Source organism: Thermobia domestica, chromosome 15 (genome assembly GCF_964235325.1).
Source record: "Thermobia domestica chromosome 15, izTheDome1.hap1.1, whole genome shotgun sequence".
Taxonomy (NCBI): Eukaryota; Metazoa; Arthropoda; class Insecta; order Zygentoma; family Lepismatidae; genus Thermobia; species Thermobia domestica.
In genome coordinates this window covers 128,173,494-128,186,111 of record NC_137468.1, presented here as the reverse complement: position 1 = coordinate 128,186,111, position 12,618 = coordinate 128,173,494, and the positions used below count along the sequence as shown (strand labels likewise).

Below are 12,618 nucleotides of genomic sequence, written 5' to 3'. Positions count from 1 at the left end.
GTGAGACAGATGTCAAAAAAGGAAAACATGTTTGTAATCATTTCAAAGGTACAATGATTGAAACTAAGAATATTTGTCCCAGAGTCTTCCCAGGGTCCCAGACGGAGTCCTAATCAAACTTTTTCAAATGACAAGGGGGTCAAGTAAGCTATCGTTGAAAAGCTCTTGTTAAATGAAAGCAAATGAAATAAGTCTGAACGCTCTACGATAACAATATGGAAACAGCTTGCCTTTTAGTTTTTCTTCCAGTAGTCGGATTTTCGTTCGTTTTCACTTTAATTCGTGTGCGCAATGTAAAGAAAGGAAATGTCCTAATGTGAGATTCTGCTGTTCGGGGCTCATTAATGTGTAAAGAAAGAAAGAAAGAAAAGAAAAGAAACGACAGAACAGTAAAATGAAAAGAGACGGAGATTATATATCGAAATGGAAAATAGTTTGTACACCAATCGAAAGCACTAATTATGGTCATTAAGAAACTGTAACATTATTGGTCCGAATGAATGTACGGTGCGAGTCATATACCCAAAGAGCATAATCTCACAGTAGAGGCATTTCCTTTCTTTCCGCTGGGTACAAAGATTAAAGTGCAAACAAACTAAAACCCGATTACCGAAAGAACTAAAACGCAAGGTGTTTCCACAATGTTATCATAGAGGGTCCAGACATGTTTCATTTGCTTTCATTTAACAACAGTTTTCAAACGATATGCCACTTGACCCCCTTGACCTTGAAAATTTTGAGTAGGACATCGTCTGGGACCCTGCGGAGAAGCTTGGGACATTTTGTTTTACATTCAATCATTATACTTTTGAAATGATGACACGTGTTTTCCTCTTTTGACATCTGTTGTTTCGTTTCAGATTTATGGGGGTGGCCATAGACTTTACAATGACGCTTTTGTTGACATTTTGACCGGCCGCCGTTTTATACAGGGAAATTTTAGAGAGTCCAGGCTTGTTCCGACTTTTTGCATTACCCAACAGCTTCCCAAGGAAAAGATACCTGACCCCCTTACCATTTGCAATTTTGAGTTGGACCCCGCCTGGAACCCTGCGGGTGGCACTAGGGCAACACTTTTTGCTTCGATACGTTGCACTTTTAAAATGATCAAACACGTGCTTTCCTGCTTTCGCATCTATCTCACCGTTTGCGATTTCTAGGGGTGGAAACGGACTTTCTGGACACCCGATATATTCATATAACTCGCACAGTATGTGCATTCGAAAAAAAAAATTACAGTTTCGTAATAGGCGTCATTAGTGGTTTCAATTAGTGTATAAACCATCTTCCACTTCGATATATGATCTTCCTCTCTTCCCTTGTTAAATGTTACGTCATGCCATTTCAGGAGGTCTGATATCTAACAGTCTTCCTTATATTACATACATATATGTATGTTACTTTCGTCAGCTATATGTTACGTACGTCCATTTGTATGTGAGATTCTGACCGCCTATATTGTTCCATACAGAAAGTACGTACAGATGAACACTTATACAGAAAGTATTATAGAACATGCGTTTTCAGTTATGCGTTTGCTGTAAGTTAAGTCCAAAAACTATAGAATTTACAAATATAATATACGATTTTACGTACGCCAAATACTTTTTCTCAGTGTAGGAGACTCTACCTGCGTGAACAATTGCGCATGAGCAGTAACGCGCTCTACTAGCATCAAGTATGATGGAGTTATGACCATTAGCCAACGATAAAACAAAGTGACCCACTGGAGGGAAAAGTACTTTTCGTAGAGCGGTTCCCGACATTTAGCCAACGCTAAAGTAACGTATTTCTTGGTTGCAAAAACAATAAATTCTAGTATCGTTGCGTGAAAGTCGGGAGAATGGTTGGCTGGCCAACCATACGTTTAACCAACGTTGAACCAACATACGTTTTTTCGCTATGGGCTCGCACCGACCATCACCCACCGTTTTAACCAAATCCCACCTAATCCCAACCTTGGGCCAACCAACCTTGCTACTAGGGAGAGTGATGGTTTGGGATGGGGTAACGTTTGACGGCGTGCTGGGACCGTTTTTCCTTGATGCTTCGGTAGCTAGGGGGACGCACTTGAACTTACTAAAGGAGTCTGTTGCAGGAGAGGAAAGATTTTGACATATTGTGGTGGTAGCAAGACAGTGCTCCACAACATTTTGCCCGGATTGTCCGTGACTTTTTGAACAACACTTTCCCCCAGCGACGGATTGGTAGTCGGGGAACAGCGGAATGGCTGCCATGGTCACCAGACCTCACCCCTCCAAACTTCTTCCTATGGGGACATTTGAAGTACAAGGTATATACAAAACCCATAAACAATGTTGCGGAATTGGTAGCGCAAATCACCGAGAAATTCAACAACATTCCCGTTCAGATGTGCCCAGATACTTGCAAAAATATGCATCTTCGGATGCAGGCGTACATCGATGTTAATGACCGCCGCGCCAGGTGGAAATCAAAGTGGAGAATAGCGATTAGATACTGTAAACCACTTGATTTTTACATCATTCCTCTGTACCTACAATTTTGTTCCATGTCATTCTTGTTTTTAATAAAAATGTACTGAGCACTCAAAAGGTGAGACACTACTTTTCGCATCCTGAGGGTACACACTGTAGATGGATAGTCGTTGAAATATCAGTGTAGTTATGATGCTACTTCCATGTCCTATTTTTCTGATCGTTCTAGATTCAAAATACAAATCAAGTATAAAATTTCCAGTTTGAAAATTACAGTAATCCCCTGAACGGTAGCTACGTTTTGATCGTACATCGTATCGGAAGCAAAATTACGGTATACTATAAACTGGGGTTACTTCGAAAGTATATTTCCTTTTCATACTACCCCTTGTTATTTATTGCAATTAATTTTTCCTCTCCTTGTAATGTTTCTCGAGCTTAGTTCATGTTACCTTTCCCTCCAGTCATAACAAAATTTTACTGAGACGGACGACTCCCAGCAGCCAGAATGTGCTGTTTCCAACTAGCCCCAAAAGCGGAGCTACTTGGAAAATATATGGTTTTTCATAGTAGTAAGAGCTGTGTAAAATATGGGGTTATTTGGAAGGAACCACTTGCAAGATCACACTTTCCTGAGAAGATTGATATGCAACATGCCTATGTTTGTTTCATAATAATGTGTTCCTAGGCTGTTTTAAATTAAAAAAAAAAAAAAGGTTTACATTTGTTTGCACAACCTTTTAATTAAACACAATAAATTGTTGAACCAATCTAAACTAACTACAGTGGTAAGCTTGCCTTTCTGAAGGCCTACAGAACCATTTTTTTTTAAATCGCAATATGCATAGGAATTTTGATAAATGCTAATGAATGCATAAACTCTTGAGGCTTCTTTAAGACACTGAAACATGTTCTAGATAATTTTATGAACTTTATGTATGTATCAGATTAGGAATTGACTTACATTGGTTTTTCAAAATTACCTGATACCATTTTTACAAGTATAAATTTACGTTAACTCTTTGTAAAAGTACCATATGGTACACTTATATTAATAATGGAACACAGTACTATAAGGACAAAAAATAAATGCAAGCTTTGCCTTACTGGTAGAGATTCACATATTGAAATTCTTTGCTGCAAAGTCATAATGGAAAAACAACTTGTTCCCTGTGGTTGTAGGTAAGTTCAAACAAAACGTCAATAACGTCATCATTATCTATCCCCTGATCAATATCATCAATTTTAGTAGAAAAAAGAAAGGAAATAAAAAATGGCCCCAGATTGTCAAACCTAATTTGTCTCATTAGGAAACTTCTGAAATCAATGATATTTATCGCAACGATGAAAAAATCACTTTTCATTACGGAAACAGGGACAATTTACAGAAAATTGAAAAAAAAACAAAAAAAAAATACCATTTGCTCTGAAAATTTTTATTCCAGTTTATAAATAAGACACAGTACTTATGACCATCCATATCGCCTCTTTTAGGTGCCTGCTATTCATTGGCAGGGATGAATTCAGGGGGTAGCCCGGGGGGGAATCTCCCCCCCGAAGAAAATTCATTCCCCCCCGGAGAAACTCAAAAAAATTCAGTCACAAAATGTAGAAATTAATTCACCCAATTATTTGCTTTTCTTTTCGTGCACGTGCAGACGAAATCCGATCTCTCAATATACATATAAATGACGCAGACCCATTCTATATAAATATTAAACATGTAACATCTAAGATATTAAATAGGATACCAAATAGTGAATAAAACTTGTATTTCTTAACGCTATGACCGAGTTTGGCAGAACATGAAATTCTTAACTGTTGAAGAAAGGTTTGTATTTTAGTAGGTACTATACTCTCGCCCTATATTATATATTAGTAGGTAGCACTAGCACAAATTGAGATAGGAAAGGAAAGATAGAGAAGATCTTTCGATCATTCTATATGATTTCTGATGTCAGCAGACTTCAGTTCTTGAAAATGTACAGTTCTTGCATTATCTGAAATAGAGCGCCTAAATCCCATTTCTCGCATGGGAAGTAACAGACGTAATATGTTTTACGATTGTTAAAGTAAACACACTTTTCTTTAATTAAAAATAAGTCAGTTAAAGGGTGAGATTCAGAGGGCGTCGTTTAGAGAGATCAGGGAGGAACAGTTATCCTTTCTAGTATATAAGTGAAAAATTGCTATTGAAGGTGATGAAGATCCTGCTCAATGCCGTGCCATGTGGGAGAGACAAGCGGGGCGACGGCCCCGGGCGCCGAAGTAAGTGCGATGTGGGCATGTGCACACATATAAAATGAAAGGAAAAAAGTAATGAAAAGTGCTCAAAATCAAGGAAAAGCAGGGTTTACTTTTTAAAATTTTCTTACCTTTCGCGGCTGGTCCGTTGACCTCACTCATATATATGCCTTCGTATACACTCGCGCCAAGCGCTGATTTTCCACGACACTTCACTAATCCTACTGAAGATTTCGTAAACTAAACTATTGATGTGTATAGAGTGAAGAAACCAAGGCTAATATGCTTGATTTAGAATCAGAAGTGTGAGAATGAATGATAACTTTTTGTTAAGATATTCCTATGTATGTTTGTTTTAGGACAAAAAATATAATTTAAATCTTTTTAAGAACTTCTACACTAGTAACAAACAGTAACTACTGAACATAGGAAATAATAACAAAAATAGCTACTGTAAATAGCAGTTAAGTTTAGTCTAAAATATTTTTGCCAGTCTTTATTTAATGTTTTTTAAAATTAAAGGATTGTTTTTTTTTTTTTTTTTAATTATAATCACACGTAGAATATTTATCAGCAATTAGTCTCACAAGGTACATTCGCAAAGTGTCCCCTCGGGATTCATGTAAAACTGATTTAAATGCAAAGTTCTCCATGGCCTAATGTGTATTGTACTAATTTTAGCAGCCCATATGAGTAATTTGCATATATATGAGCCTTCATATACCCGGAATTCAATCACACACTACTATAACGCTCGGTCACAAAATTGCTTTTAGTTTCTTTAGATGTAACTGAACATGAATGTGGGCATATGGAAAACAAATAGAATCAAGTACTGCTTCTCTGGCACGTGTTATCTACACCGGCCGCCATCTTGAATCCGCAATATTGAGTTCAACTTTCGGTTTTTCAAATGGGAATAGGTGCATGTGATACATCAAATTCATATAAAATTTTCTCGGAAATTCATTGCTGTAGTGAGTTTTACGGTAGCTTGTACCATTTGCGAGATATTACATGTTAAATCCCTCTAGGCACTTCGCGAATAGACATTACAGAGTAATATGAGTTACGCTTACGTTTTTGATGTTGACAAATCAAAACAATTTCTAACTGAAAATACTGTAGGTATAAACAAACTCTCTACAACATTGGTGTCATAATCTTACAACATTTCTGTGAGTCATTGTTATTACTTCCATATTATTCTACGAACAAGGAAGTATTGTATTACGAACATACCGGTAATGCCTAATGTAAATCTAGATACGACCAGATTTTGGTGAAGATCTACCATATCCTATTTACGTCTGTGTGTCTGTATGTATGTACGTTCAGAAGACATTTCGTCAACAATGAATCACGTAAAAGATCACATATTCGTACGAGGCCCTGCACAACTTTTTAGTGGTTGAATTTGTGAAGTGCCTCACATTTAACACGCAATATCTTGCAAGTAGTACAAGCTACCGTAAATCTCACTACACTAATGAATTTCCGAGAAAATTTTGTATGAATTTGCTGTATCACATGCACCTACTCCCAAAAACCGAAAGTTGAATCCAATATGGTGGATCCAAGATGTCAGCCGGTGTGGATAAAACCTCTCAAAGAAGCAGTACTTGATCCAATTTGTTTTGCATATGCCCACATTGATATTCAGTTACATCTAAAGAAACTAAAAGCAATTTTGTGACCAAGCGTGATAGTAGTGTATGAATTCCGGATATATGAAGGTCCATAAATATGCAAATTACCCGTATGGGCCGCTAAAATTAGTACAATACACTTTGGGCCGCGGAAAACTTTGCATTTAAATCAATTTTAGACGAATCCCGAGGGGACACTTCGCGAATGTACCTTGTCAATATTAGGTAAGATGTGCATGTGAATGGAATTGTTAAATATGCTGCTTTCTTGCAAAAATACAGAAAAACAACTCTCCCCCCCCCGAGGAGTTCACATTCCCCCGGGTGAAAATGTCTGAATTCAACACTGTTTATTGGTCTAGAACAAACTGACATATCTGTCATAGTTCTCTCATAATTATGCCATGTAACAAAAAATATCAGTTTTCCAAATAGCCCCAAATTTTCCAAATAACCAAAGTTTATTGTACAGTCCGCAGCAAAAGCCTGCAACATGAGCATGTAAGTTTAATTTGAAACGACGAAGTCTTTTCCTCCAAAATAAGTCTGCAGGGGTAGACACCGAGGTTTCTCCTAGCGTGTTTCGTGCCACATAGACGTTATGTTGATTCCCTGGGCCGTTGAGCGTAGTTTCACAATAAACTTACATGCTCATGTTGCGGGTTTTTGCTGCAGACTGCACATACAAAAGTATAATCGCACAATTTCCAACCCCATCTGAATACAAATGCAGGAAAAATGGGTCAGACCTAAGGGAATTCGTAAGGGTCTAGGGTCTTGTTTTGGACTTCGGATAAAGTCTCTGGAAAACAGTTTCGGTTTTTGTGACCAGAAGTGTACCTTAATATGCAAAACAGCCAACTTCTTCCTAAAATTTCTTCCTTTCACTGTTAATGTCAGTGTAAAATGACTCTCCAGAGGTGGCTGAAGCAGTATAAACAAATTATTATTATTATTATTATTATTATTATTATTATTATTATTATTATTATTATTATTATTGTTGTTGTTATTGTTATTGTTATTATTATTATTAATAATATTATTTATTACAATTTATCTTAACATCATCTTATAATGACGGATTTCTTCTAATCTTATTTGTAGCTGCTATGGTGGGATGTATTCGTTACCAAGGATTGCCTATTCAATGGCATTGGATGGCATTATATTTCAATTTCTAGCTAAAGTTCATCCCAAAACTCAAACGCCAGTCGTGGCAACAATAACTTTAGGAATATTAACTGGTAAGTAAGCTTCTATCAATACAACAAAGTGTCATGCAGATGAATTTGTCTCTATAGTACCATTAGAGCTGTCTATGTATCTATCTTACGTCATCTCAATCCTCCTTAATTGAACTGGCAGTTTTAAATCTTGTTTGTGCTTCTATCTCTGAGTGTGGAGAAGGCATTTCATATATTCTAGTTTCATGGTGATCATCGAACTTTCGATGAGACCACTTAACGTGGTACGTGCCTCGTTACCGTACTCTTCAGATCTCTAATCGACATTTTATTCCCGAGAATCACCAGTAGTTTCTGTGTGTTTGTACACTATTTTTGGGCTACCCTGTATTATAAATATCTGAAGGTTAGAATAGAAGGAAAAAGTACTAAGACACATACTTTTATTGTCTATGTTCAATAACAGCGTAAAATAATTAAATTAGAATCAAAAGACAGAATATGGGCCAACTTTCTTCCACCTAGGAATATAAAGGGAACTGAACACCGAACATGGAAACCACTGGCGTAACTAGGACATTTTCGTAGGAGGAGTCATGGCCCCTTAGTTCTGAAAATTGGAAGACCTTGTTATAGTGTTTATTATATATATATATATATAATTCTGAATCCCACTTTCCCCGCACTCATTATAAGCTCTTCAAGTTATTTAGTTCTCCTAACACCGAGACTGCCATTAACAGTTCAGTAAAAATATATCACATCATAAATTTGCTTAAAATTGTATATTTCCTATATTCAGTTGCTACCAAATAACTACCTAAAATATACTCTAATTATGAAAACTCAACTTTCTCTTACTATTTTAGTCGTGCACTGAGAAAAAAAGGACTAGGATTTCCGTGTGGATACATCGTATTTACGCGGGTGCGCTCCTTAAGTAATGTAATTTCATGTATAAAAGTACAGCAGGTGGGAACACCATGCCAAGTCTGGAATTCGGCGTCGAACTAGACTCGCTGTGATTGGGTAATTTTATTCACATGATTGATTTCGCGTTAAAAACTATTACTCTCGTGATGTAGGGAGTCACAGATTTAGAAAGAACCAAGAGGGGAAACTCGTAGGAAGGTAGTAACAACATTATATACCTAAGTTACCACCGTCGGAATGGGTATGGCGTTAATTCTAGATTTGAAATGGTGGTCCCACAATACAAAATTTTCGCTGGACGGTGGTGTAGATCGTACTACTGATGAAACAACATTACTTAATGTGGTGACGCGCGTAACCTGGTAAAAACAGCATTTACATGCCGACTGGATTATGCATTTTTCTCCGTGTGCAATTCTGAGCGAAAGTACATTATTCGTAAACGTTAACTATCATGTTCTCACAAGGATATGGGAATCAAACCTAGTCTATTTGATAAACATAACAAAGATATGTTTATGCACAAAAAATTAGGTGCCATGGACAACGAAGTAAGACCCTGGGTCCCATTAACCCTGTTAGTATAAAGAAAATCGTAGACTCGTAGTGAAATAGCTATTGCGTCAACACTGTTCATTGGAAAGTCATGGTTTATAGTTCATTGTTTTCAGCATGAAACAAACTTTCCAGAGGTACTATGTATTGGGGTCCATAATGTACTTGAACAGGGAAAATTGGGAGAATGTGGGGAAAATTCCCTTCAGAAACTCCTCCCATCAACTTTCGACCCCTCTGAAGTAGCCCCGGTTAAAAACATTCAATCCAAATATATCTCGAAAAATACTATAGGGAATAAGAAATGACTGTACCAAGTTTTATATTGATAGACGGAATAGATATGGGGAAAAACTTGTATACCAATACACGCTTTCACCTCATACCTATTATGTCTATCAATGCAAAACTTGGAACAGTAATTTCTTATACTCTATAGTATTTTTCAAGATACATTTGGAATGAGCGCTTTTACCCCGGGCCACTTCAGAGGGGTCCAAAGTTGATGGAAGGGATTTCTGGAGGGAATCTTCAACACACATCTCGCAATTTTCCCTGTTCTAGTACATTATGGACCCCAATACATAGAACCTTTTGAAAGCTTGTTTCATGCTGAAGAGAATGAACTATAAACCACGACTTTCCAATGAACAGGATTGACGCAATTGGGTCATTCCATATCCATTCAACACAGTGACTTAACCGCACTATCTCAGATTTTAAAGAAATTTGGCATATAGATGGACTAAGAAAAATACCAAATTTCAACTTTATATATCAAACGGGTTTGAAGAAAGGGCTATGTAAAGTTTTAAAATATTCCCAAAACAGCATGTTCAATGAGTTTTGAAATTGGAATTGCAGCTCTTGTGATTGAGCTAGAGAGATGATTGAGGTGCCATTTTACAGCATTTTTTATTCCCTTTTCTGTGATATACATCACATAGGCTAATACAGAACTTTTTAAATTCAAAATCAAAAGAAAAATTTTACTTCCAATATTTTTTTTTTAAAAAAAGTACATATTTTAAAATTTTGAAATTAATTCAATGAATAGATAATATTGTTGTAAAGCACCTGGCAAAATATGAATTTGGGATGATAATGGGTTCATTGTTGAAATAACTCAAAAGTACCACTTGATTTTACAAGAATACTGTGGACGTAGGGTAATAACACAAGAATGCTAAGTTTCACACTTCCGTGAAAATAAAAATGAACACTAACCTGAAGAGAGAGTATAGATGAGTCCATAGTAAAACTTTTCAATAAGTAGTAGAATATGTTTATCATTTGAAGTTTGAAAAAGTCACATTTGTTCAGTAGCATCGGCATTTCTTGGATATGAGAATGATGGAGATGGTCCAGGTAAATGAAGAAGTTATTTTTACTTCATCAGGTTCTCCTTTTTTTTTTTTTTTTGTGTGTGTAAAACATGCCAGAGTTACCAATTTTCTAATTGAAGTTTATTTGGAGATTTTGACACTTCCTTTTCCCAACCCTGCAAACCATCTGAAACTTTTAATATAATTTGCCCCATATTAAATTTGAATCCCCCTTGAAAAGCTGTGTATCCCCCGAAATAAATTCCTGCGTAGGTCCCTGATAACCAGTGTGCTGAAATGGCGTTTAGACAAACAATGGATGCTGAAATTTTAAAATTAAAAATTTAGTGTGAGATATCATTCAAGAAAATTTTAAAAAGTTGTTGCGTAATAAACACATGTATAATTATATGCCTCCAGAAAATTCTCAGTACTCGCTGCTCTGCATCTGTAAGTATTCAGAGTTAAAAAAAAAAAAAAAATCCAAAACTATTATAGGCAAAACAACCAGCACGGAAAATTAACGGAAACACGTCGAGTGAGCTTGGATGTTTGTAAGCGGTATAATAGGTTACCAGTTATAGTATTACCTGACCAGGATAGCAGTGCGGTTTGGGGAGGAGGGCGCTGCTGTTGTGTTTCTATCAGTTTCTTGGCAAGCACGGGGGGACAGGGGAGCGGAAAGTTTCACTCTGCAGTGTATCCAACGTTTTTTAAAAGTTGCAGTTTGGATGTTATGCATAGCCTAATCTCTTTCCGCGTAATAAAGAACGCCGTAAGTTATGTGATTGTAGTGAACCATTCCTGCAGTAATACAGATGTATTGTGAATAGTAATATATGAATGGAAATTACCAATTTAAGAACAACATAGCACAATTGACAATTCAGTGGGCCTCTACCGTGTATTAAGCAGATTGTATAAAAATTGAATACGTTTTATTCGATGTTTCATATAAAACAGGAGCAGCCTGTAGCTAAAACGCTGCTCGCTAGTTTATTCGCAAGTTAATATGGAGGCTGTATTTTTCTTGTAGTTGGTTTTTTGCTTGTTACTTAAGATGTTCTGCAAATAACTTCAATAACTTTTAAAACGGTTTGTCTGAGCTTGAGCCAGCGGCGGATCCAGGCTGAATGTTTGGGGGGCGGTCGTTCGAAGTCAAATCAAGGTAAGAGTGTGATGCAAAAAAAAAAAAAAAGAAAAAAGTATAACAACTTTAGAAAAGAAGTAGCTATTGTCTGCAATTTCTGGAACAGAAATGGCCACCAGCGATTTCGACGGTGGACATTTTTTGAGCAAGAGCGCCGATGTAAGTAATTTCTTGCAATTTATGGCTTTATTTGACTTCTGCAACGTAAAACAAAAAAAAAAAGTAAGGCGAACCTATTTTAGGTTTTATTTTACATTTACAATACGAAGGTGAAAATTCTTATGTATTGTAATATCCTATTCTGGGGGGGGGGGGAATCGCCCCGATCGCCCCTCTCCCTGGATCTGCCCCTGACTTGAACATATACGTGAAGTGGTTTATTACGAACAGGACAAAAAGAACTGTGATAAATTGATTACAAGTAATCCGGTTAGAAACACTGCTGCTTGCATTTTAGTTCCAAAACCGGCCGCCCGCGTTCGTTCGCTGGTCAGGTAATACCAAATTACAACAAAACCTATTTTCTCAAAACAGATAACAAACTTTATTATAATATGAAGAAATTCAATAACAAGAAACATATATGAAATTGAAATAGCATTCGACTTCACTTAAGTCTGTTGAATAGATCTCAATAATAGGTAACAAGTAGCTTTTAGCTCTTTTTTTTTTTTTTTTCAAGGTTTTGTTTGACAGAACGAAAGAGTATAAAATCCCCAAACTAAAGAACAATAAGGGTATAGGTTCTTAAACCCACAAAATAATATATTTAAAGCAACTAATTTCCATCCTTATTTATTTCTGCGGTTTGCTTCATTTAATTTAAATAGTAGATGATTTTTTTTTTTATTTATGTCAAAAGGGTTAGCAAGCAGCAACTCCAGCACTAAATAGCAGTTAAATTTGAAAGACATAAGAAGCTAATTCAAAATTAATTCTGGTTACATTTCTTTTCTTGTCAGGACTAGATAATATGAAATAGGAAACATGAGTATACTAGTATTCTAAAACAACTTAAATCTACCACACGAACCACTCATTTTCTTTTTTCACTTTTCTGTCTCAAACTTGTTTTAAAAAGAATACGAACTTCCTATATATATATTTAATATTTTTATT

At 36.2% G+C, this 12,618-nt stretch overlaps 1 protein-coding gene and 1 long non-coding RNA gene across 2 annotated transcripts in view; one reads left to right on the top strand and one right to left on the bottom strand.

The window, feature by feature from the left end:
* Positions 1-12,618, top strand: part of LOC145671226 (cationic amino acid transporter 2-like) — a 1,570,353-nt gene that overhangs the window by 990,229 nt on the left and 567,506 nt on the right. The window contains exon 9 of the mRNA XM_081740116.1: positions 7,457-7,596. Within this exon, the coding sequence (XP_081596242.1) occupies positions 7,457-7,596 (140 nt within the window). The remainder of the gene's footprint in view (positions 1-7,456; positions 7,597-12,618) is intronic.
* LOC145671229 (uncharacterized) overlaps positions 1-12,618 on the bottom strand; it is a 331,066-nt gene that overhangs the window by 95,910 nt on the left and 222,538 nt on the right. The window lies entirely within an intron of this gene.